The sequence below is a fragment of the Sarcophilus harrisii genome, chromosome 3 (genome assembly GCF_902635505.1).
Source record: "Sarcophilus harrisii chromosome 3, mSarHar1.11, whole genome shotgun sequence".
Taxonomy (NCBI): Eukaryota; Metazoa; Chordata; class Mammalia; order Dasyuromorphia; family Dasyuridae; genus Sarcophilus; species Sarcophilus harrisii.
In genome coordinates, this window is record NC_045428.1 from 41,560,645 (window position 1) to 41,587,622 (window position 26,978).

Sequence of the window (26,978 nt, forward strand, 5' to 3'; positions counted from 1 at the left end):
ACACATATCTATATTTCATTATTGTAGACACACAGATGTTCAGAAACCTCTACTAGTAAAATGTAACTTCCTACAAGTCAAGGGTCATTTTTTTTTATAGCCCCAATACCTAAGGCAAGAAACAGACATAATAGGCATTTATACACTTACTGAATTTTTAAAAATTGTTTTCTGTTTGACAATAGGGAACTCTAGAAAACAAGAGACTGAAAATCATCTTATGTAATTTAAAGAGAAGAGATAAAGACCCTCAACTTGGAATTGGAAAAAATCTACATGCCATATTCATTACTTAATACATCTAGGACTTAAGTCAAGTCACTTTGTGCCTCGGTTTACTCATTCATAAAATGGGGAAAATAATACTTGCATTAGCTACCTTCACTTAGTTGTAGAGATCAAGTGAGATAACATAGGGCAAATATTTTGTAATTGGAAAGTTCTACATAAATGTGGATGCTTTAATTTTAAAAGTGACTCCTGCTCACTAAAATGCCAGATACCTTGGGGAAATAATTTAACTACCTTGGACTTCAGTTTACCCATTTGCAAGGTTAAGGGTTTGTACCAGATAGTGTATGATATTCCTTATAGCTCTTAATTAAGGCAGCAAAATAATCAAATTGTATGTGGCACCCACAACTTTGGCACAATGTCTTTTCAAGGAGAAACTCAAGTTTTTTGTGGAATAAGAGGAGCTGGTGAACATAGATATTCACAGGAACCCCAAATCAAAATGAGAAGATTTGAGAATTCTCAGAAGTCACCTACCTAGTGACCTGAACGAGAACTCTCTATGACAATCCCAACAAAGTTCCAGCTCATAAGGAAATTTTTCATGGAGCCTAAACTCAACTCTCTGTAATCTCAACATCTGCTCCTGGATTTCCCCTCTGGGGCCAAGGAGAATAAATCTAATTTTTGACCTATGACATCTCTTCAAAATTCTTAAAGCTAACTTCTAATTGCCAACCACCTTCCAAATCCATTCCCTCAGTCATTCTTCTTCAGGATACTCATCTCCATTTCCTTTACTGGATCTTCATAGGATTAAAAAAGCAAAAATTCAAGATCCTAACCACCTAAAGTTCCCTTCTCTGGATACTCTCCAGCCTACCAATATGTTCCTAAAATCTAATATCCAGAAATGAACACAGTGACCAGGCACCACCTCCAATTTGGAGAAGGAGAGCCAACTGGACAAATCCTTGTTCCCCTTTCTCCAGTGACGGCAGCAAATCAGAAATTAACAAATCCTGTTCACTCCATGGTATGATTACTACCAGTTTCTGAATTCACAGGAAAGGGAAGGCACCTACCTCACTCACCAACTGATCAATGGCCATTCTTCTGCCTGAATCGGAGGATATCTCAGAAGCCAAGCATCAATGAGTGAGGCAGTGACTAATGGCTCTATCGCAAGACACCCTTTAGTCATTCACAAAGGTACAAATCTTTTGTGAAAGAGCTGCCTGAGCCTGAGTCAGGAAGACAAAAGCCCTATAGCCACAGACTTGAACAGGATCTCTTTCCCCTAATTGCTTAGCCACTATTTAAACTCTCCCAACCCCTGTGTATCTGTTTTGGTTGTGGTCATAATGAGAGAACCTTTAGATCATATAATGAAATTGGAATTTTTAACCAAAGCCTTATAAAAACTTCATCCCCTAAAGTCCTGCTCAGTTAACTGGACAATCTCCTAAATCCAGTTTGGGGCACTGATGATACCACTGACAGTAACATTTACCTTACCAATAATGTCATGGGATTTAAGAAAGCCATAGGAGAATAGGTTTCATAGTTCTAAGGTGGCTTTGACAATTGAGGGAGTCAAAGCTTTCATGTTATGGCTAGTAATGGGACTTGGCGATATAAAATCTTGCTCAATGTGACACAAAGAGTGTGATAGAAAGGAAAAAGTGCTAACTTTGGAATAATGGAACCTAGGTCTCCTATTTATACCGCCCAATGTGAGCAAGTAAAACAAAAGAATCAGACTTGATTGGACTCTTATGATCCTTTAAGCTGTAGGTGGATGACTCTGCATCCCTCATCTAATATTCTTCATTGCAGAATATGCATTCATATACATTTACATTTCTTTTTCTGACAATTTTGAAGAAAGAGAAATCACAGAACAAAAAACAATTTCAGAATTGGAGGGGGCTTCAGTCCAATCCATTGTTGAAAATTTTTCCTCTCTACAATATACCTGGTAAGTGATCAATCAATCAATAAACATTTACTAAGCATCTCGCTATGTACCAGGCACTGTATACACTAAGGGCTGAGGATACAAAGAAAAGTAAGAGACAAGGTCATAATTGAATGGGAAAGACAACACGCAAATAAGTGCACAAAAAAAAGCTTTACATAAGATAAATTGAAAACAATCAATGCAGTGAAGGCATTAGAATGAAGAGGGGTTAGGAAAAGCTTTCTGTAATGGGTGAGATTTTAGCTGGGACTTAAAGGAAGCCAGGAGGCCGAGATGACAGATAGCATGTCATGGATGGAGAACAGATAGTAGTGAAATGTCCAGAGTCAGGGAGATGGAATACCTTATTTAAAGAAAAACAAGAAGGCTGCTGTCCCTGGAAAGCTGAGAAGGGGATGGGCAGGTTATGGAAGACTTTGAACACCAAAAAGAGGATTTTATATTTGATCCTGGAGGTGACAGGCACCCACTGGAGTTTATTGAATGGTAAGTAACATGTTCAAAGCTGTGCTTTAGGAAGATCACTAAGCTGGGTGAAGGATGGATTGGAGCGGAGAGAGACTTGTGACTAAGAAGTCAATGAGCAATAATCCAGATATGAGATGAGAGCTTAATGTTTTTCTTAATTGTTTTTTTTCAGTGATATCCAACTCTTCATGACCCCATTTGGAGTTCACTTGAAAGAGCTATTGGAGTGATTTGCCATTTTACAAATAAGAAAACTCAGGTAAACAAGACTGAGGTTTTCTTGACTCCAGGCTTGACACCCTAACTACTAACCTTAACACTATTTAGATGCTCCTAGAGATGTTACAAAGATGATATAACAGACTGGACATGGGGGATGGCACAGTCCTTGGAGACAAGGGAAAGTGACTCATGACTTGCAAATGAATTGGATTTAAATGAGGGAGAGCTATCTCCTCCAGAGTCATCTGGATCCAGTGGCCAGACAGAAATCAAACTGAGTGGAGATGTTCTGGAAGCAGTGGAAGATCCAAATTAACACTTAGGTTAAGAGTCTAAGTGACTGCATGGAGGGATCCTGATGTTTTGGAAGGGGACAAGGTTTGGGGGGCGAGATGAGTTCAGTTTTGGACATGGTGAGTCTAAGATATTTAAAGCACTTGATATCTAACAGTTGGAAACAAGTCTTTCAGCCTTTACTAGAAGATCTTCAATGAGGAAAAAGCTTCAATTAGCTTCTCCTTTATGAACTAATCTAAAAGGCAGTCCAAGTCCATTTTTGGATAACACTAGATCTTAAGTCCAAATGTAAGCTCGTTTTTATTTTGATTAATCAGTGTGGGAAAATGAGAAGAATCTCAGAGAGCATGTCAAAAGTTACATCATCTTACTGTGTGACCCTGGGAACTGCACATCACTGTGACTCAGTTTGCTCACCCATTAAAATAGAAAAGAGGGACAGATGCTTTGATTCTGGGAGCCCTTTTGGCCTTTACAAAGCAAATCCTTCTGGTTTTCTTCACTCCAAAAGACCTTCTCATTTAAACACTTGATTGTTTGGAGAAATATTGGATAAATTCTTTTTACAAATTTAGGAATTGTGAGATTTTTAGCATTGAAAAGACCTTAAGAAGTGCATCGACCCAGCTAGCCCATTTTATTTATATATGAGGAACAGAGGTCCAGAATGGAGAAATGTTCATTCATGTAGTAAAGTAGCAGAACTAGGTCCAAAGCCCAGGTCCTCTAGCCTCAGGCCCAACACACTTTTCATTACATATCTGACTTCATAAATTCATTGCAAACTGTACATCATGCTTTTCCACATGATTTAAATTTGTGCTAAAGAACAGACTCTTCCCTCACATCTTTGGAATTGTGCATCAATAGGGCTTTGGAAAAACTCAATGTTCTTCTCAATATCAGATATTTTTGGAAATTCAGAAGAGAATTTCCCCCAATCCTGGGCTTGGGCAGGGGGTGGAAGGGGGAGTGGGGGGGAAGAAGAGAGAAAGAATTGTCTGTTCAAGGAGAATGTAGTTCAAATCAAGTTAAAAAGAAGTTTGGTCATGAGCCAGCATGGCCCATACTGGGAAGGACCCTGGATTTGGGGACAAGGACAAGATCAAATCCTCACTATGCGATTTATTACTCCTGTGACCTTGGATAATTCATTTCACATTGCTGAGTCTGTGTGATCTTTAAGGCTCATAAACTTAGAGATTTGGAGTTGGGGAAAATTTTGGAAATCGTTTAGTAAACAATCCCCTCATTTTATAGATGAAAGAGCAAACCCAGAGACATAGAGCAGAAAGAACATTGTATTTGGAATTAAAAAGCCAGCAATCTAATCTCAGCTCTGATGCTCATGACTTTGAACAAGTTATTACACTAATAAGTTATACTGGCTTCAGTTTTCCTTTTTGTTAAAAGGAAAAAAGAATATGCTGGTCTGTTTCCTTTTCAGTTAAATGGAAAAGTAATATAATGACCTCAGTTTCCTTTTCAGTTAAACGGAAAAATAATATTTATAATGGCTTCAGTTTGCTTTGTTAAATGAAAAAATAATATGCTGCCCTAAAGTTTCCTTTTCTGTTAATTGAAGAAATAATATTCATACCATCTATATCTCAAAATTGTTGGGGGTTCTTTGGGCGAAGGAAGTAGTATAGAATTTCAAATATTGAATTTTTGAGAGGCAAAGCAGTATCAGTGGATAGACTATTGTCCTGAGCAAAGTTTGAATACAACCTCAGTTAGCTACTACCCATAGGACCCTGGTCAAGTTATCTAGCAGCTCAGAATCAAGGTTGGCACATCTGACTAAGCTACAGTAAACAATCTATAGACTACTATGTGTCTTCTAGAAACTGGGTGAAAAAAAAACTTTACCCCCACACTCTCAATCATAGGACTATTAAGTAGTACAACCATATTATTAGAATCCTATTTAGATGCATTAAAACAACATATTTTAACTTTTCAAATATGATTTTAATGGATTTTTCCTATTTGTCTTTCATTTAAAAATAAAGGCTTTTACTGATGATTCGCTGTACTTTTAAAACATGAAATATAAATAAATTTCAGCATTCAAGCTTATATTCCATTCCCAGTCTAATTCATTCATTACAGTAAAGCCAAGTTGTGAGCCAAGATAGAAGCATCTGACATAAAAAATACATATTTGATTCTTAAATTCTATAAAATTCCCAGTGCTCAACTTCTGCCCCAATTCAGATACACTGGCTTTAGCTATAACATGGTGAGATATGGAAAAGGGAATTTATTAAGCACTCACTTACTAGATGCCAGGCACTGTGTTGAGCATTCTACAAATATTTCCTTATTTGATCCTTATTTGAACCCCATGAAGAAGATACAATTGTCATTCCAGTTTTTCAATTGAAGAATTTCAGATTAAGAGGTGAAATGAATTATCCAGGATCATCTACCTATTAAGTGTCTAAGATAGGATATGAACTCAGGCTTTCCTGACTCCAGGCCCAGTGTTTTATGATACCACCTAACTGCCTCATGAGAGAAGGTAAGAATGTGAATGTAATAATAATAAACTGGAGGTTAAACAATTAATGAAAATTCTAATTACCACTTGAAGAACTATTCTTTAAATCCATGAAATATGTGGGAGCATACTGACATTGGGGAATCACAGTATTCAAATTTGGCCTGAATTTTTATTTAAGATCCCTTTCTCTTAAGTAATCAGGTGTTTCGGCTGGAGAGAAGAATGCTTGTAGTTGCTCACAGACCAGTATACAGAGAGTAGTAAACACATCTTTCCCTAGATCACACCACCTTGGAAGAACCAAAAACTTGCATAACCCCAGAATTATCTCTGAAAACACCTGAAAAAAATCTGAACCTTGGGACAGCAATTCCTCCACTTGGGAAGCATAGAGCTGACAGTCAAGACATAGGCTGGAAAACGAACTAGCAGGAAAAAAAAAATTCTCACCACAGATAGTTACTACAGTGATGAGGAAGATCAAAAGAAAACAACAAAGGCAAAATTCCTACATCCAGTCTCAAAAAGAAATATGAATTGGTTCTCAGGCCATAGAAAAGGCCAAAAAGGATTTTAAAAATCAAAGGAGAGAGGTAATGAAAAATTTGATTAGAGAAATGAGTGATGTAAGAAAATCATGAAAAAACAGTCAATGGTTTGGTAAAGGAGGCACCAAAAAACACTGAAGAAAATAACACCTCATAAAACATGATAGGCCAAACCTTGAAAAGCATAATTGGTCAAATTTTAAAATGTATGCAAAAATCCACTGAAGAAAAGAACCTTAAAAAGTAGAATAGGTCAAATGGAAAAGATACAAAAACTCACTGAAGAAAACAATCCCTTAAACGTTAGAATTAAGGCAAGTAGAAGCTAATGACTCTATGAGACATCAAGAAACAATCAAACAAAATCAAAAGAATGGACAACATAGAAGAAAATGTGAAATATCTCACTGGGAAAAACAATTGACCTGGACAATAGAACCAGGAGAGATAATTTGAGACTGAACTACCTTGAAAGTCATGTTCAAAAAAAAAAGTTTAGACATCATCTTTCAAGAAATTATCAAGGAAAACTTCCCTGAATTTCTAGAATCAAAGGACAAAATAGAAATTTCAAGAATCCACCAATCACCTCCTGAAATGAAAATTTTCAGATTATAGCCAAATTCCATACTCCCCAATCAAGGAGAAAATACTGCAAGCAGCCAAAAATAACAAAAAATTTAGCAGGTTTGATATGAAAAGATCTAAAGGCTTGAAATATAATATCCTGAAGGGCAAAAGAGTTAGGATTATTACAACCAAGAATCACCTACCTAGCAAAACTGAGTATTACCCTTTAGGATAAATATGGTCATTCAGTGAAATAGAGGACCTTCAAATACAAGACTCAGAAGAAGCATACAAAGAGAAAAAGGAAAGAGAAATCAAAAGGGATCCAATAAGGTAAAATTGTTTTGTTTTTTTTTTGGAAAAATGATATTTATAGCTCAAAAATCTTTATTATTAAAGCAAGTTAGGAGTATACATAGAGAAAAAGCAGAAGTATGAGCTGAATGTGATGGTATGATTATCTAAAAAAAATAAAATTAAGGGATGAGAAAGAAAAATGCACTGGGAGAAGTGGAAAGGGAGAGGTAGAATGGATAAATTATCTAACATAAAAAAGTTCAGAAAGAGATTTTATTGTGGAGGGGCAAATGCAGGGAGAGGAGAAGAGCATTTGAACCTTATTCTCATCAAAATTGGTTCAAAGAAGGAATAAGTTGGCAATAGAAATCCACCGGAAAAGCAGAAGGGGCAAGAGGGGGGGCGAGATGTAAGAGGTAGAGGGGGAAAGCAGTTTGGAGGAGGTAAAAGTCAGAAGCAAAACACTTTTGAGAATGCACAGGGTAAAAGAAGACAATGATAAACAAGAGGAAAATATTCCATATCCAAATTCCACATCCAAATCCAGCACATGTGGGTTGCCTTGAAGCTTTGAAAAATTTCAATTTACTTTTGAACCTCCAGACCATCTTATGACATCTTAGGGTAGATGCCCAATGTTTCCCCCAAAATATGCCCCCCATGGTTGATATGTTATTTGGTCCTCAAAAGAGCAAGATCTATCAACCAATGAGATTCTGTATTTTACTATGCCTGTTTTGCATATTTGGGTATCAATTCCTATACAAAGTCCCAAAGGAAGGGACTCATGAGGAAGATCTAAGGTCCATTTCATTAGAGGGGACGATCGATGGACCCAAGAATTCTGCCTCTTATTGTAGATTCAACAACTTTAATCCCCCAAATAGTATATATATAAATGGACATTTATACATATACAGTGTATCAAGTCAATGTAGATCTATGAAAATTTAACAGATACCATGTATCTTTCGATATTTTTAAGTATAGATCCATGTGTGTATCTATATTCACCATCATATTCTCTCTGCCTTTCCAAACTATCAAATGGTCACTATTTGCAATCAAAAATCTACTTTTACAAATTCAGAAAGTTAAAAAAAAATGAAAATAGTAATTCATGAATATTTATGGGACATAGATGATAATGCTAAGAGGACCTTGGGAAGAAGGGTTTTTCACTATTTACCAATTTTCCCAGGTTGGATAAAACGATGAGTCACAAAGATAAAATCTCACAACTTCCAGAATCATTCATGGATATGCAGGGAGGGAGAAGGAGAGCTTAGCCTGTGGCCACGACTGTGGATATCTTTTCCCAAATTATTCCAAATTATTGAGAATGTCCTTCCCACTCTGTATCAATTGGTACTCCTGCCCATCTATTGAAAGCCCAACACAAACACTATCATCTCCCCAAAGAAGACTTCCTTGATAAGTTCCTTTCAAGATTCAGCCTGCCAGCTAAGGACATCCCTCAACCTCATGAGGTGCTCCTTTTCCACTGGGTAATGGTGAGTTTCCCTGAGGAACTTGTCTTTCATATGCTCTCCCACTCTATTTCATCTTCACCATTCCCAGTGTCTATTGTACTTCTTCATTTTGTCTCTAACCTCTTCCCTAAACAAATCTACCTTTTGCCAAAGAGCATTTTGCTTCTCAAATCACATCAGTAGTATTTAACATGGTACACAATGCCACAGGAGTTAGAAGGAACCTTGGTGATCAGAAAGAACTTGCTCTACCTCCAATAAGTGGTCATCCAGCCTGTGCTAGGAAGTCTCCACTGAGGTCAAATCCACTTCCTTTGCTTTGGATAGCTCTAATTATTAGGAAGTATTGCCCTTACCTCAGGCTTAAAACTTCTTCTCATCCTCCCTATTTCTGCCTGCTGGGGCCAAACAGAACAAACCCAACGCTGGTCCAATGAACAGACTTACACAGACTGAAAGTCAATTACCCAGCCTGCCCCTTGTCTTTTTCCATGTGGAACACCCCCGTGGCTTTCATAACCCTATCACCACAGTGGCCACAGCCTAAGCAGTAGAACACTCAAGAAATAGTCACTGAAGGCATTAATGAATTACCATAGAAGGAATAATGAATGAAAGCAAAGATTATTCTTCTGGGTATTTAGAAAGATGTTCACCCCAAGAATCTCCTACATACTTAAACAAAGGAGCAAAACCAAGTCTTCAGTCGCAATTAATATTCATCAAGCACCTACAGGCAAAATGGCTAAGGAAGAGTCCCTGTGCTTTGAAGAGCAGAGAAAATGTGTTGGACCTCCTGGAGTGTAAATTCTGGAACTAATGATCAATCCAGGACCAAGATAAAGGTTAGAGAGAATCCAAATTTCCTTACAGAGAGAGTAGCCCTTTCTTTTAAGATCCTCCTTCCAGGATACCTTTCCAACAGTCCCTTCAGGGCCTGAATCAAGTTGAGTTAGGACCTTTTAAAGCAGCTCAGCTCAATTACTACACCTTCAGTTTTCCTCATTGAACTACTAGTAGGCTGTCTGTGGTAACTTTTTCCTGCGAGAGAGAACTGTTTGTCCATTTCATGTCCAGACTTCTGTATACTGAATTTTCTCAAAGAATCCTGAATTGTAGTAGGAAGATCTCAGTTTGTATCCTGGCAAGGAGAGTGAGGGTGGAGCAGTTAATGGGACATCCTTCCCAACTGAGTTCCACTTCCTCTGATTAAAGAGTTCAAGGTTTCAAATGAATTGACTGAAACTTCACCAGCTTTCTGTGAAATGTCTACCTTTGTGATGAAACTCTTAACAACTTAGATGCAATTTTAAGCACGATAAGTATAATAGACAAATTAAAACATAAGCCTTGAGATTTAAAAGAAAACAGAAAGTGAGAGCCAAAGAAATGTGGCACATTCTGCTGGCTTCTCCCTCTGTCACCATTTTACCCTTGAGAAGCTAATGCGTGCGGGAACATGCTAGGATCATAGGCTAATAAATAACAGAACTGGAGAGCCATTAGGAGCATTAGCCACCCAATCTCATTTTGTAGACCAAAAAAGATAAACCAAATTTTCCCACTATCATTTTATCAATAAGTCGATTGGTTATTCAACAAGCACTTCTTAAGCACCTGTAGAATGCTAAACACTAAAAATATAAAGAAAGGCACAAGCCAGACCCTGATGCCTACTGTGGCAGGCCCATGCTGGATGCTGAGGAGTCTGTTACAAGGAATGGAGCAATCATTTCTCTCAAGGAGTACATTCTAATTGGGGCAGTAAGTGGCAAAATCAGCATTCAAACCAGGTTCTTCTGATCCCCTAATACAAGTTTTTTTGAGAAAATTCAAACTATAAAAGTCTCAGACATGAAATCAGCCAAGAATTCTCCCAAAGGAATTTTTGATGTTAGAAAAGAATTCAGTCAAGGTCTGAAACCATAATACTCTCTAGGGCATTAACATATATTGGACCACTTGCCAACTGAGGAAAGGGGTGGGAGGGAGGGGAAAAAATTAAAACACAAGGTTTTGTAGGGGTGAAGTCGAAAATTATCCATGTATATATTTTGAAAATAAAAAGTTTTAATTAAAAGAAAGAAAAAAAGTACTTCAAAAGTTATCAAAATTTAAATTAAATTTAAATTTAGTTTAAATATGGCATGCTCCCCGTACCATTACAGTTTACTAGCTAAACAAAATTCCCATTTCTCATATCAACATTATCACCTCTTATTATTATTTAAAGGTTTTGTTTTGTTTTGCTGAGGCAATTGAAGTTAAGTGACTTGCCCAGGGTCACACAACTAAGAAGTATTAAGTATCTGAGAACAGATTTGAACTCAGGTCCTCCTGAATTCAGGGCTGGTGCTCTATCCACCGCACCACCTAGCTGCCCCTCTCCTATTAGTCTTTAACATGAAACCAAGTTGTTAAAACTATTTTATCCCTAAACAAATTATTGCCCCTAAACATGTGTTCACAGACTTCCCCTTAAGGATGCCTTGCCTTACTTTTTGCTTTTTCATTAATAAAGGGTAAGGCCCAATTCAATAGCTCTTGTAGAAGGTGTTCCCAAAACACTAAAATCCATACAATTCTTCTAACACTTATCGGCCTTATGACTTGATATGTGCCTGTCCTATAGAAAGTTCATACACACACTATCTTCCCAATCATATAACTTCCTTGAGAGAGGGCAGACCACAAAGCTTATCCTTTTTGAATCTCCAGTATCTACCACCATTGTTCAATAACTGTTTGCTCCCCTCAGATCCAATGAATCCATTCTATCCCTTAGCCTCATCCCTCCTAGAAACCCAAGACATCAAAAAATACAAGGAACTGTTATCTACAAGACTGGCAAGTTCTAATGAATACTTGCAAGATGGGCTATAAAGTAGGATGGGGTAGACTGCGCTCATCTGAGGAGAGAAATCAGAATGGAAGAGTTAAGCATGGATGGGTAAAACAATTAAAATTTTACAGATTTACCAGCAAGAGACGATTCATGTCTCTCCTTATAAGGCAAAGACATCTTCTAAAGCAGGAAGTATGATAAGAGCTTACACAACCTTCACATCTGCCACTTACAAAAAAAAAAAAAAATCAGATTTATGTCTGCCTCTTTCCTATTTCTCATTTGAGGAAGGTCATTAGAAAGGCAGCAATAAATCAATTCTAGCTTCATTTGGATTCTTGTGTCTTATTACGTTTTCAAATAGTTTCCTCATCACCCAAGTTGACATCCCTCTCTCCAAATAAGACAATGTCGTGCTTTTCAAAGCTCCTCAAAAATATTCCAATATATTATGAAAGAGATGGTTTCCTTTGGAAGGGACACAACAATCACTATGAGGCATCATGGTCCATTAAAAACCACTCATGGCAGACTAACCTCATTTCCTTTTGAGGTGATTAGTAGACTGGTATATCAAGGGAATGCCACAGACCTAGAACAATGGCATTTCACAGGATGCAGTTTCCCATGATATCCTTGTAAATGAGATGCAAAAATGTAAGCTGATGGGAGAAGAAGAGATTGAGGTAGAAGTAAAATTGCATTATTCTCTAGACCCTTTTATTAAATTCCTTGTATTCATATTATATCTCCTGCCCCTCATAGAGGGGAATGTAGCTCTTTAAGGCAAGAACTTTTTTGTTATACCTTTGAATCCCCAGGGGAGCCTAGCATATTGTTATAGGTCTCATAAGTGTGTGTCGAAGGGAACTGCACAGATCCAAACAAGCCCATTTATAATCTGATTATATATAACATTTTATGGTAGAATGAGTGTCACAGATTTCTGTGCTTGACTCAGTTTTCTTCAATATTTTTATCAAGGGATGAGATGATGATGTTGACTGATTGCGTGTTCTCCTAAAAAAAAAAGATAACCCAAAGCTGGGGGACATCTCAAACATGTTAACTGACAAAGCTAGAATCCAAAAAACTTTCAACAGATAAGACAAATAGATCAATAGTGAGAACACAAGAGAAAAACGTAAAGTTCAAAACATGGGTCCAAAAACTCAACTACACAACTACAAGAGGAGAAGAAAGGTGGTTCTCCTCAGGTCAGGTAGAAAGAGAAATCAAGAGATTTTTGTGAGCTTGTCACTACAAGCTCACAATAAGTAAGCAGTATAACATGGCAAAACAAAGTCAACATGCTCTTTATTAATAGATGCTCACCATCCAGAACAAGGCAAGTTATTGGAATATATTTAAAGAACTTGTCACGTGGATGGGATTCAAGTCGCTTTACTTGACACCAAAGTAAAATCAGGAATTGCAGAAGGGCATGTTTCAGATTGATATAAGATAAAAAATAATAAGATAAAAAAGATATATTGATCCAAAAAAAAAAAAAAAAAAAACTCCTGACAATTCAAAAGGTCTAAAAGTAGGATGTTGTATACATTTATCACTGAATTTCCTCCAATGGAAGCTGGAAAACTATCTACCCAGTATTTTTCTTTTCAGGAATTGTTGTTCAATACAGGTTGAGTTCTATCCACTGTGCCATTTGGCTGTCAAAAGGCACATACACACCAAAACCAGACATCAAAAAATGCTTCTCATGTATTAAGTAGAATGGTATTTAAGTCACTGAACTTCTTCCAATGGAAGCTGGAAAACTATCTATCCAGTGTTTTTATTGTTCAAATACAGTTAAAGTTCTATCCACTGTGCCGTTTGGCTGCCAAAAGGCACATACACACCAAGATGAGACATCAAAAAATGTTCCCGAGTGGATTAATGGAATAAGAAAACATTTTGTTAGTATGTCGGTTTTTTGCATATTATCTTCCCCATTAACCTGAACAGGGATTGTTTTTCACCTTCCTTTGTATCTTCAGTGCCTAGCACTGTGCCTGACACATAGTAGGCATTTAAATGTTGATGACTTGACTGGACAATGAGAAAGGGATCAGCACATAAAAATCTTGAAAAGTTCAAGTCCCTTGTTTCAGATAATCCTGAATCCAGGACACTAAAGGAAGTAAAAGCTGTAATGGCTGGAATAATGGTGAGGATGATCAAGCTCTTTTTTAAAAATAAGGGGCCAAAGGTAGAGTCAGGAAGACCAAAGTTCAATTCGGGTCTCAGACACTTAGCACTTCTTAGTTGTATGATGTTGTGTGCAATCCCAATTGCCTCAACAAAAAAGAAAAATGACGCAGACTCCAATTAAGTCTAGAAAGAGACAAATGTTCCAATTCTCTTAAGAAAGAGAATTACAAATACAGAGCAGAAAGGTGTTCCAGGAAAATTTCTATAACTCTTTAAATGGTCAGTAAACCTAGAAAAAAGGAAGAAACTCCAATTTGGCTTCACAAAAACAAAACAAAACAAAAAAACACAAGAGAAATTAAGTTTCTTTGGTTAGAATCAAAGAAAGAACTGCAATCATAAAGGGGGTCATCTAGCCAGGATGTGTCAGAGACTGGGCTTAAACCAGGTTTGCTTGATTCCTGCTCTAGCTGTCTAGCTATACTTTTTTTTTAAATGGCTGGCTATAATTGACTATGAAATGCATCTTTTCTGTTACATATGACTGGTGTTTCTGACATAAAACATTATTAAGAGTTTCTGAATTTTACCTTATTAAGTCTCTGCTCCCTCACTCCTACCTTCACCCTACCTTATACAAACAGCAACCTTCACCCTACTTATACAAACAGCAAAGTGTCACCAAAGTGCACAGAGCACTGGAGTTGGAATCAGGAAAACATCTTCCCGAGTTCAAATCTAGCCTCAGATACTTCCTAGTTGTGTGATGTTGGGCAAGTAACTTAAATCTCATTTGCCTCAGTTTCCTCATCTGTAAGATGAACTGAAGAAGGAAATGACAAACCACTCCATTATCTTTGCAAAGAAAACTCCAAATGGGGTTATAAAAAGTTAGACACAACTGAAAAATTACTGAATCCTCATACAATCACAATAATATTTGGCTAATCCAGACTTTCCACTTTTCTAACTATGAACCTTCATCCCCTCTCCACCTAGAGCTTCTTTCCTAGTATTATCTTCCCATTAGAATTCCTTCTCCATATTAAACTCCTTGAAGGCAGGAACTGCCTTATTTGCAATTCCTAGCACTTAGGGCATTCCTAGCTTAATAAATGCATGTTGACAGGATTATACAGTGAAATCTTTTTTTTCAATCCCAGCTTCAAGAAATTTTCATAGAAGTAGTCTAAATATTTCCATATTATTCACAAAATATTAAAAATAAAACTGGAGGAGGCATCCTTAAGCTGGAGGATATAAAGTTTTTCCTTTAAATAATATTTTATTCCTCCTCCATTACAATTTTTAATATTCTTTAAGTTTTGAGTTCCAAATTTTATCCCCTCTCCTGTCCATTCGTGCCCCTTCTCTAAGACAGAAAGCAATCTGATAAAGGTTGCTCATGTGCCATGATATAAAACATACTATATTAGTCTATATGAATTTTATTTAAATATTAACTATATTTCAATATAGACAATTTGCTTTGGGATCCAAAGTGTTTTATTTTGTGCATAGTTCCAAGGAGACATCTATTGGCTTCAAAGGGTTTTTATAACTTACAAAAATGTTAAGAAACCTGGGCAAAGGACGTACCTGTAATGGACAAAAGAAATGGCAAAAATCCCAGAAGACATCTCAACCCCCCAATACAAGGAAAAAGTATGGACTGCAAACCTCAAAACCCACAAATAGTGTCCTATATATCTTAATAGCATGTTGCAGAATTTAGATCTGAAAAGGACTTCAGAAATCAGAGTCCCTTCAGTATAAAGATGAAGGAGGAAGGAGGTGAGATGTTAGAGCTGAAAAAGGTCGAATAACTTGCCTGAATTCACACAGGTGTAAGCATCATGATCAATATTTTCTACTTATTCACAGAGGCTGTGAAATACCTTAAAACCATAAGGAAGCTGCCAGGAGAAATTCCTTTGGCCCTAGACTGTAAGAAAAGCAGCGTAGCATACTAACGATTCTTGGTCTTTAAGTTCTCCTTGATTTAGATTTGACTGGTCTGAAACTCAGGAAAGCCAGATTTTTTTTTTTTATTGGTTCTTACTAGAGTGATGATTTCAGATACACTGCTGAATTTCTCTGGGTCTGTCTCATCAACTGCAAAATGAACTTATCTCAATAATGAGCACTTATCTCAAAGAATTGTTGTAAGGAACAACAGGTGCCTAGCACAGTGCAAGAGTAGGCGCTAAATAAATGCAGGTTTCTTTCCCATGTTCTCTTTCCACCAGTAAAAAGAGATTGGACAAGGTTGGTCTATAAAGCCTTTGGCAAGCTCAAGCAGTTTAAAAATGGACAGTTCGGAGATGCAGAGTTTTTTTTTGTTTAAAGATAGGCAGTAATTTTTCCTTCCTACCAAGTTCCCTTCCCAGAAATGTGTTACCTTCAGTGACAAAGTGGTCCCAAATCAGTCTTGATCAGGTTCCAACTTCCCAAGAACCCAAGGATATTATTGGTGTCTTAACAGTAATAATGATGATGATTATAATAAGAAAAAGGATGATCACTAGCCTTTGGCTAACCCTTTGGGGTTGTTTAAATACCTTACAGGCTCTCTGGACCTGTGAGGCAGATGCTATTGGGATCCTCTCTCAGAGAATTTGGCCAGACTCGCACATCTACTCCTAAGCATGTGAGGTAGGATGCAAGCTCAAGTGCTCCTGACTCTACTGTAGCCCCCAGCTGCCTCTATGAGATTCTCCTCCAATGTGATCCAAAGGATATCCCCAATCCTCATTTGGTCATATGGCGGAAAGGAGTTTGACGATTATGATGAAGCCTTCCACAGAAGACAACATCCTTACCAGTGGTATTTGACTGCAGAAGCAAAGGATTTTATGAGAAACTCTCAGACCCACTCAGCTCAGAGATTCAGCCAGTCACTAACCCAGGAAGATAGGTTTCCACATCAGCTAAAGGTCAAAGACCTCCCTTATGGGAGACATCAAAGACAGTTAACCTTGGACTGTATCTGGAGTGTTCTGTCTGATAATGAGCCTCAAAATTTAGGGAGAACAGTGATGAGATGCCAAGAATTGAAAGGAAAGAAACCCTCAAGGTGAAGAACCCCAAGTTCATATCATATGATGATTCTGGGAGTGTTTAATCTGAAGTAGAGAAGAGTCATAGAGGCCATGACCTCCATCTTTGACTTTAGAAGAGGCTGTCAGGAGACAGACTTATGCTTGGCTCCAGCAATGAGTCCCTCCTCCCTAGAGCTCTTTCAGCATAATTTTTCAGATGTGGGCTAGGTTACATGGTCACTGAAGTCTCCTCCAGTTCTGAAATTCTCTATCAAACTAAAGTGGGTTTTTTTTTCCTTCCTGTTCTCTTCTCCATGTAAAACACAGATGCTTTTTCTCCAAACTTTCCTTGACCTTCTTCACTCCACTTCTTAATATTCACCCTTCTATAACCTTTCCTCCAGGCTAAATAAGCCCAGTTCCTTTCATCTTTGCTCAAAGATTCTATTTTATAACCCTTAATTATTTTCACTGTTTCTCTTCTGTGGAACCTTTCCAATTTCTCCAATTCTTTCTTCTATATAAAGCATAAAAGTAAATTATAAAGCCTCATTCACTAAAGAGTGAATAGTAAAGGAAAGTCATTTAAAAATTCTTAGGTCTCACCCTAAAGATGTCATGTTCATGTATGATGTTGTTTAATAGAAATACCAAACCCATTCAATAATAAGTCTATGTGATCCTTAGCACCTTGTCCAGACAGTCTCAAATAGTGTCTATGCAAATTTCCCAAACAGTATCTATGCAATTTTAAGTCAACAAGCATTTATGAAATACTTGCTATATGCCAGGAATTGTGCTAAGGCTGGATTGCAAAGAAAAGCAAAACAGAGTCCCCTGCTCCCAATTAGTTCAGTCATTATAAGACACAACATGGAAATGATTCTGTACATACAAGATGTTATGCTATTTTCTGATTATATTTATCCATTAACGTTGTCTCATCCTGGTATGTAGCAATGGTGACTGAGTTCCAGCTTCCAAATCCCGGCTCTGACACTTATTTAGCTGTGTGGCCCTGAGCAAATCATTTATTTTCCCATAGCCTCAGTTCCCTTATCTGTAAAAATAGCAACTCTCTTAACAAGCTTGTAGTGAGGATCAAATGAAATAAGATATGAAAAGTGCTCTGCAAACTTTCAAGCTCATTATAAATACTATTATTATTCTTAAAAAGCTATACCAAATGATTCAGGCCAATTCCAAAGGACTTGTGATGGAGAGAACCATCTCCATCCAAAATGTGAACCACAGCATAATATTTGCACCTTTTTTGTTGTTTGCTTGCTTTTTTTTCCTTCTCCTTTTTTTTTTTTCCTTTTTTGAACACATATAGAAGAATTGCACATATACATTGGATTGTTTGCTGTCTAGAAGAAGGAGTGGGGAAAAAGGAAGGAAGAAAAATCTGGAACATAAGGTTTTGCAAGGTGAATGTTGAAAATTGTCTTTGCATGTATTTCAAAAATTAAAAGCTACAGTTAAATTTTTTAAATTTACAAACTAAAAAAAAAAAAATCTATACCAAAGAAATACATTATCTGGCAGGTTCTACAAAGTCTGAAAAGCTTTCAACATAGGTCCAGAAACGATTCCATCAATTAGTATTGGTCATTATATTTATTAAATGTTTAGTATGTGATAAGGACTGGTGATACAAAAAGGCAAAATAACAGTCCCTATTCTCAAGGAGTTTAATATCCTAAAAAAAAAAAAAGTCAACTTAAGGTACATAAAGAAGAGATGGAATTGTGTTTTGTCATATAAGAACCTAATTTTAAAAAATAACAGCTGATTCATATAATGCTATATGTGTGTGTGTGTATCAAATAATAAAATCAAGATTTGCAGTGTTTTTATATAATCAAATCAATAGCACCATAACTAGAGGAAAAGATACCTAATCTTACTCACCTGGACACTTTACATGGAAAACAAAAATACCCCAACAAAGCCATTACTTCCTCTTTGAGTCATTTCCAGCTTTCTGAAGAAGCCTTTGGGGGCAGAGCCCTTGGTTTTAATATTTGTATCCCCAGTGCTTTAACATAGAACCTTTTCATTCATTCATTCATTCATTATGTCATTTGGTTCCAGCAATCCCAGGAGGCAGTGCTACAATAACTCCCATAACACGACTGGCTTCCTGTCACACAGCCAATAATCCAGTGTTGGTTTAAAACATCCGTCTTATAGATTCCAAGTTCATGAACTACATTTAAAAAAACACAAACCCACCTACCTAACTAAATCCACAGAAACTTATGATTATATAGGGAACAAGTTGATGTATTTTTCAGGCACAGCAGCTCTCAAAGACAAAGCCCTGGACCTGGAGTTAGAAGACAAAGCCTTCTCAGATACTTTGTGAGACTGAACAAGTCATTTTACTCCTCCAAGCTTCAATTTCCTCCTCTGTAAAATCAGGATAACAATCACATTTACCTCAGAACTGTAGTGAAAATCAAGTTGAGAGAACTTATAAAGCATTTTTAAAAACCTTAAAGGCTAGAGCACCAATCATCATCAGGAGAGGCCACTAAAGGCATCTATCTCAGGTTGCTAAAAGGATCAAATAAGATTATACTTATTAATACTTCACAAAGCTTAAAAATTATGTAAATACTAGCTACTATTATTGTTACGATTATTACTGCTGTTACTATTGGAAAAAGTCACAGAAGTATAAAGTATTGAAGGAAACTGGATCTCCAGTATTAGTCTGCTTTCATCACAAGAAATTTGGCCATCTTTCTCAAGCAAGGCTTCTGATCCTCTCCCAGTACAACCACCAGAGCCCATTTCCTGGCAGGACAGAGAACACAGAAGGCTGGCTGCACCCTTCATTAACTCTATGCTTTATGGGAGGTCCCCTATTCCCAAAGAGGGCAAACACATAACCCTGCCCCTGAAAGAGCTAAGCAATGTGTGAAAAAGATCCTGATCCTGACCACTCCAGGATGGGGAGAATTGGCAGCAGAAGCACTGCAAAGGCCACACTGGGTTTGTGGGAAGCTCAAGACCAAAGCAGTGAGTGACTGGAGAAAAGTAATTCTATTATAATAAATGGACTTGGAAAAGGGTGGGGAGCAGTTAAGCCATTTGGACACTGGTGCTATTAAACTTTTGTACCAGACCCCCATATGCTGTGTGGCAGTTGCTCAATAATTTAAATGATTAAGATGCTTAGAGTTTTATAGAAATATTGTTCAGGAGCAGCTAGATTGGGCAATGATAACCTACCAGTTTTGGAGTCAGAACTATCTAAATTCAAATCTGACCTCAGGCACTTAACATTTAGAAGCTGTGTGACCCTGGATAAGTCCCTTAACCCTAATTGCCTCAACCCCCCCCCCCAAAAAAAAAAAAGAATATTGTCAGTGCTAGAGTAGGCAGAAAAGGAGATGGGGGAATCACCTAAAGATGGTTTCCAACAAAGCTTCTTCAAGTAACTGAAAGGGGGGATTGTAAAATCATTATCAATAAATGTTTCATTGGTATACCTAGATACCTGGGTTCATGTAAAAATTTTTTGGAGGGAAAAAGGGGGTCATAATGGAAAAAAATTTAAGAAATCCTGGTCTAGAGTTTTAAAGTTTTGGGGGAATTCGTCCAAGATTTTTTAGCATCCCATTTCTCATAACCAAGGACCTAATTCTAGTTCAATTCCTCTTGGGAGGGAGAGAGGAAAGAGGAGAGGAAGATCACTACTTTCTATTGATTTTCTCTGGGAATACTGAGGCACATTAATGAAGGACAGTGACAAATTCCTGTTACAGAGATGGGCTGTCTATACCTTTTATTATTTTATTTTGGAATACTGAGCTAGGGATAAAGGTGGGATAGAAGAATCAAGTTTCAAACACCAGATGAGTGATGTAGATTCAGAGATGATCTTCCATTCCATTTACATTGCATATATTCCATACATATAATTTTCAGTATGTGGTCTCCCTCATTAGAATATCTGTTCTGGGGTAGTGAGGTGGTGCAGTGGATAGAGCACCAGCCCTGAAGTCAAGAGGACCTGAATTCAAATCTAGCCTCAGACACTTAACACTTCCCAGCTATGCCACTCTGGTAGAGTCACTTAACCCAAATTGCCTCAACAATAACAACAAAAATAGCTCTGGAAGACTTCCCTTTTTGCCTTCTTTTTATCCCCAAGGCCTATAGATGGTCTAACATTCATCATGCCAAAAGTAAATGTTTATTGACTCAACAACAGATCCCCAATCAATGATCAAAGACTATAAATTGCTGAGTAGGTGCTAATACCAACAGATACTGGAAGCTTTTTCAAGAGAAATGAATTAAAACAAGAATATTACTTAGTCAGCAAAAAAACCACCTTCTATTATCAAAAGTCTGTGAAAATATTGCTTGATATATTTTACAAAGTACTTTCTTTCCAACAAAACAAAAAGAAACCTGTGGTACAGGGAAATATTTATGCATCTTCAAGGTTTGCAAAATCTTCACAAATAGTCCTGTGAGATAAAATGGCATTATTCCCATTTTACAGCAGATAAAACCGAGACTGAGAATTTTAATAATTTGTTCAGGGTCACACAGTAAGTGATGTTCAGCTAAGATCCAACTTTTTTCCCCCCAATGCTCTATCCAAAGGAGGCAGTGAGGAAAGACCAAACCAAATAGGAAATCTCTTTTCCCACCTCACCCTTAACCTAGATACATTTAAAAAATGAGGGAAAGTACCAGGCTTTTTCACCTTTCCACCTGCATTCTCATCATGTTTAAAAAGGAGATACGGAGGAAATGAAAGGTCCTTATCTCTGACCTCCAGAAGGTAGGAGGGCCTGAGAAATCACTTGGGGAGGGCCGAGGGGAAAGTGAAGACAAGGAGTGACCCTTTCACTATTGGGTCCTAATACAAGAAAAATTGTGTATGTCTTTCTTACCATAATATATCATCAATATGTTATTACTGGTCAGCACTGCTAATGGATAAGAGTATTATTAGGCCTGCAGTCAGGAGGTCCGAGTTACTACTAGCTGTGTGATGCTGGGCAAGTCACTTAACCTTGTTTGCCTCAGTTTGCTCATCTGTAAAATGAGCTGGAGAAGGAAACATCAAAACACTCCTGTTCTCTTTACCAAGAAAATCCCAAATGACACCACAAAGAATTATCTTCCTATTCGGGAAATATCCAGGGCACAATATAACAATTTTGAATATAGCCATCATCCACTTTCCTACAACTGGGCAGCTGTTTTTGATTGTTTTGTCTTTTAGCTAATATAACATCAGCCAATCATTAAATGTTCCTATTATCTTTGGAATTTTCTTTACATTAGGCCTAGAAATTGCCTCCAGAGGGAGTTTCTTGAGGCACAAAGAAATAAATCAACTTGTCTACAATTCAATTACAAAGTTGTTGGCAGATGAGAATTTGTACTCATTTCTTCCTCATCCCAAATCCAAATTTAGCCAAGTGATCTCCTTACCTAAAGGTGATACTTTGTTCCTAACTCTACAATGTAGCAATTAGCTTAGTTTAGGGAAAGTCGGGGTGGGAAAAAGTGAAAAGGGAAGAAAGAAATTTTGCAGAATCAATTAAATTCCTACAAAGTATCAACAGAAGGCTCCTTCTGCCCCTCCTCTTCTCTCTCCTCCCTTCTCCTCTTCTCTCCTTCCCTTCTCCTCTCCATTCAGTCTCACAAAAGGCCCAGCCAAAAAAATCTACCTGTGAATTTCCATTAGGATTAGCTAAAGTAAGATCAGACCTATTAAGTGCTCTAAACCTCTCCAAAACAAAACAAACAAAAAAAAAGGCACCTGCCCAAAGTCATCCTATTTTACAATCTGGGCATCAAGTTTTTTAACCAAAACAGGTGATTTCCTTTTCCCCTTTCAGCCCCCATCAACTTTCCAGTGAAATGTGTAAATTTATGTCCCCAAAAGTTAGAGAGGCAGGCTGGTATTTAATTTACAAAGTACTGTGTGTACTTATCACATTTATGAAAAGTTATGAACTTTTCAGCATGAATTTTAAAATAACAACTGGCAAACAGTTATTGTTAGCGGGGAGGGGAAAAAAGAAGGGGGGGGGGGAAAGTATTTACAGTTGACAGCAGCTCAGTAAGGTACAGCTGGGGAGCAGGTGATTAAAAAAAAGTCCCCTGACAAATTGTAACAAAGGGTGATGATTACACCTAGTCAATTGTTACATAATTACTTATTAACTGCTGCTTCGGCAGCAGAAGCAGCAGCAGCATCTATTAACATATACGGCTACAAAATAGCATGGATCCCTTACCGTTCCCGCTGATGGCACCCAAAGTAGGGAGGGCAAGATTGTACCCTTTAATTTTATTTAGAGAAAGCAGACAAGAAAATGAAATTTTTTTTTAAAACCCACTGATCATTCCTTTGCCTCAAACTCAGACTTACCTGAGCAAACGGGTTCCATTTACCCATGCAAATCAGCTGTCAATTAAGGCAATCGCCTCGACACACAAAAATCACGGTTTCCCTTTACCAACGTTCACTAGAGAGGATGGGGGACGAGGCAAGACGGGATTTAGAATATCCTTCCCATTTCGAAGTTTATGCATCTCTTAAAGGCTATTAGCAATGTAAAACATTAGGAAAAACCAGGCGGGTAGGAAAAAAGGGGTTTATTCCCCTCCTATTTCCTCCTAGCGCAAAATACAAGTCTCCGTATTGGATGCCCTGAATTGCAATCTAACATTTTTCAAAAGTTTACGAGGATTCTCTAAAGAGGCGGGGGAGAAAGATAGTGAGGAGGAAGTAGGAGAGGGGAGGCTAAGAGCAAATGAAACGGGAGAAAATCTCCAGAAGCGATGGAAGGCCCAGGAAGAGGGGGGAGGCGACCACATGCAGATGAGTAGCTTCACAGTTCAATGCTCTCACTGACAGCAACCCTAAGCAAGCGGCTCGGCCTCCCCGTGCCCCCCACCTGGCGCTGGCACGGGCCCTGGCACCCCGCACCAGCCTCCACCCCCTGGCAACCCTTCCCCACCCAGCACGCTCTCCATTCTGCCCCCCTCCCCCTCCCTTCGCTACTTCGGATGCCCGCTGGGCAAACTTGGCCCCAGGTCAGCGCTGCGGAGCCCTGGCACTGGGGAGGGGGGGGAAGGGAGAGGGTGTCGGGCACTGGAAGGGGAAGGGGAGGTGGCGGCAGCCGCGCTTACCTCCTTCTGCTTTGGGTCCTGGGGGTAGACGTCAGGCGGCCCTAGTCGGGGTCGTTTCAGAGGTCTCTGCTCATAACTGAGAAGCCCGAAGGCGGCCATGATCTCTCATGTTAACCGGAGAAATGAATGAGAGTTGGAGATGGAGCAGCCGCCTCTGAGCACCAGGGAGCAGCACTTTGCAGACAGACTCCCTCCTCTCTCCCTCCCTCTCCTCCTCTCGCTCGCTCTCTCTCCCTCTCGCTGCAGGAATGAGCAGGTTGGATGCTGCTGCCGCCGCCGCTGCCGCTGCCTGAAACAGACAGACACCCACAGCAATTGAGCAGCCCGCCGCACGCACTGCCCCCAACGCTCCCGCCGCCCCCCACCTCCCGCCAGGCTCGCCCCTGCCCCAGCCCCCGACGCTTGGAGAGGGGGTCCAGATCTCCGCCCGCGGCTTAACCCCAATCCCTCCTTTTACCTCCTGGACCGGGCCGGGCTGAAGGAAACGGGGGACTTCTGTGACCCCTTAAAGACCCCGGCCCAGCTCCAGGCTGGGGAGGGAGAAAAATAAAAAAAAAACTTTTCTTTGCAGCCGAGCCTCGAGCTGAAGTATTGGTGGGGCGCCCTACAGCTCTGGGCAGAGTAGGGGGCTGCCGTTGCCGCCGCCGCGGCTGCTGCGGGGAGCAGTACAGCCCTGCCCTGCCCTGCCCTCCCCTCCCCTCCAGGCGCAGCCCTAGCTCCCGGCTCCCAGTGGGCACCGCCGGCTCGCCCCACCGCTCCCCGCCGGGGCCCTGGATGCTGTCACCTGGACACCGACCTGGACAGTGCGGAGGCCCGCGGGGGGCGGAGAAGGAGAAGGAAGGGGGCAGGCGGGGAGGGGGGGGGGGCGGAGGGATGCTCGTCTGCAGGGAAGCCGGCTGGTCCCTCAAAGACGCCTGCGAGCCTCCCTCCCGCAGGAGCATCCGAGCCCGCCGCTGCCGGGGAGAGGAGGAAGGAGCTGGGAGGAGAGGAGCGGAGCGGAGCGGACCGCGATTCCGCCGAGCGGCCGCCGCGGCAGAATGCACGGGGGAGTTCTCGCGGGGGCCTAGAGCCGGCTTAACCCTTTCGGCGCCCCTCCAGGGGCTCACTGGGCACAGGCGGGGTCGGGGAGGAGGAGGAGGTGGAGGAGGAGCTGCGATCAGTGCCGGGTGAAGCCTGCAGGCTTTCCCAGTCCCCCCCACCCCCCCTCACCGCACCCTCCCCGTTCCATTCTCCTCCTCTCTCGCACACCCCCCGCCCCCCGTTGCCGCAGCTCCTCACCTCCGCCACCCCCCTTCCCCCTCCTCCTCCTCTTCCACCTCCCCGGCAACAGTTTACCTGTTGGTCACCGGCTACAGGGAAGGGACCAGTGGCCGTGGCCGTGGCGGCGGCCCCCCGACTGCCGCAGCCACCATTGCAGCACCCCCGCTGGACCCCGGGCGCTCGCTCGGTGCGTGCGAGACGCCGGAAACTTTGCCCATCGCCTAGAAGCTGCAGGCGGGGTGGCAGCGGGCAGTGCCCCCGCGCAGCCGACGGCTCCCTCCCCCCCACGGCCCCGTGCGGAGCCAAAGCGGCCGGCTTGCGCCCCAAAAGCAGCCCGGGCTTACTGAGCATGCCCAGCTCCCCGGCTGCTAGAGCCGCCGAGGAGTTTTCTCAGCGCGGGGAGCTCACTTTGGACTCCATTTCTCCGGGTTTTCGCGGCAGCAGAAGCGGGGGGGGGAGAGAGGGGCAGAGCCTTGGGTCCAGCCCAGGCATTGAACCTGAACGTGGAGAGAGAAGGCGAGAGGGGGGCGAGCTGGGAAGACGAGGTCACCACTAGCACCCATATCTCCTGATCGCTCTCCCTACACTTTCTCTTTTTGCCAATAGGAAGACTGAGTTTTAGTTCCTAGATTATGCTATCTCACCTAGGCTAGCCACCCTTCCCCTGGGAGATCACCTTAAAAAGGTGTTGGGGGGGAGGGGAATGGTATGGGAAATGGTCCTGCAGTCCCCACCCGCTTGCCCAGAGAGAAATGCAGAGCAGAGCCTGAAGCAGGTTTGGGGTTTGCATCGTGTTCAGAGGTAGTCCTCGACCCCTCTGGTGGGATGCTTCGAAACAGTATTATTGCAAATTGCTTGGAAAAAAAAAAAAAAAAAAAAGGTACAACCACAAAGAGTCAGAATTAGGATTCAATCCCAAATTGACTACCTGTGACCTTCAATCTCTCTGCCTCTGTTTCCTCATTTGTAAAATGAAAGAGCTGAGCTCGAGAACTTTCTGGTTTTAAATCCATGTTCCTAAGAAGTGGCCAAAATGACTCGAGTTCAGGGGGCCTTGAGTTAGCAAAGGAAATATGAACATGACAATACTAGAAGCTCCACTCTCCCTCCACCCTTCCCTTCCCCATCCATTACAGTCATCAAAGCAGACCTGTCCATGGCTTCGCACCTCAATTTCGGAAAAGGCCACTATGGAAAGATTCAGAGTTGGATGGGAGCCTTAGAGATCCTTTAGCCCAACCACCTCGGTGTGACAGATGAAGGCCATAGTCATTTTCCCACCATAAATACTCTTGATGCTGCCATTTATACTATTTCTGCACAAATCAACATTGATAACAAGTATGCTGCAGCCTGCTCACTGCCATCACCCATTTTTTTCCATTTGTCCCTTCGCCACTTATGAGTCTTTTCAGATAAAAACAAGTATTTATTAAGCTCCTACAGTGTTCCTGGTACAAACCCCAGAGATTTTTTTTTTTTAAAAAAGGCATCAACAATCCCTGTTTCCAAGGAGTTTATATTCTGATATATATTTAAATCAGTTTTTTAAAAAACATACTAAGTAGATAGAAAGTAATTCAGGGAAAGGCATTAGCAGCTGAAAGTAGGGATCTCCTATAGAAAGAAATCCTCGTGTGTGTATGTGTGTGTGTTTACACACACATAGAATTACTAATCCACAGAGAGGAGGTTAGAGGTAGGTGTCCAGCCTCCCTCTGATAAAAAAGAATTGTTCCTCTCTTTGTAGCAGATAAGAAATCTGAATAGATTTCTTGTATTAAAAGATATAATGCAAACATTACTATACATATAATAGCTTTTGGATCAGTACAATGAATAATATGGCTAATCTATTGCTGGAAAGGATTTCA

The 26,978-nt window shown here is 40.1% G+C and overlaps 1 protein-coding gene across 14 annotated transcripts in view; it reads right to left on the reverse strand.

Moving 5' to 3' along the window:
* Positions 1–25,475, reverse strand: part of MED12L (mediator complex subunit 12L) — a 370,226-nt gene extending 344,751 nt beyond the window's left edge. For 5 of the 14 annotated variants that reach the window (XM_031957757.1, XM_031957758.1, XM_031957759.1 and 2 more), the window contains exons 1-2: positions 25,180–25,473; positions 23,845–24,133 (exon numbers count right to left, since the gene is read on the reverse strand). In XM_031957757.1, coding sequence (XP_031813617.1) covers positions 23,845–23,943 — 99 coding nt within the window. In that variant the 5' untranslated portion in view covers positions 23,944–24,133; positions 25,180–25,473. Of the gene's footprint in view, positions 1–23,844; positions 24,134–24,640; positions 24,985–25,179 lie in introns of those variants that run through there. The other 9 variants (XM_031957765.1, XM_031957764.1, XM_031957760.1 and 6 more) reach the window with 5 other exon arrangements.
* Positions 25,476–26,978: the final 1,503 nt, after the last annotated feature.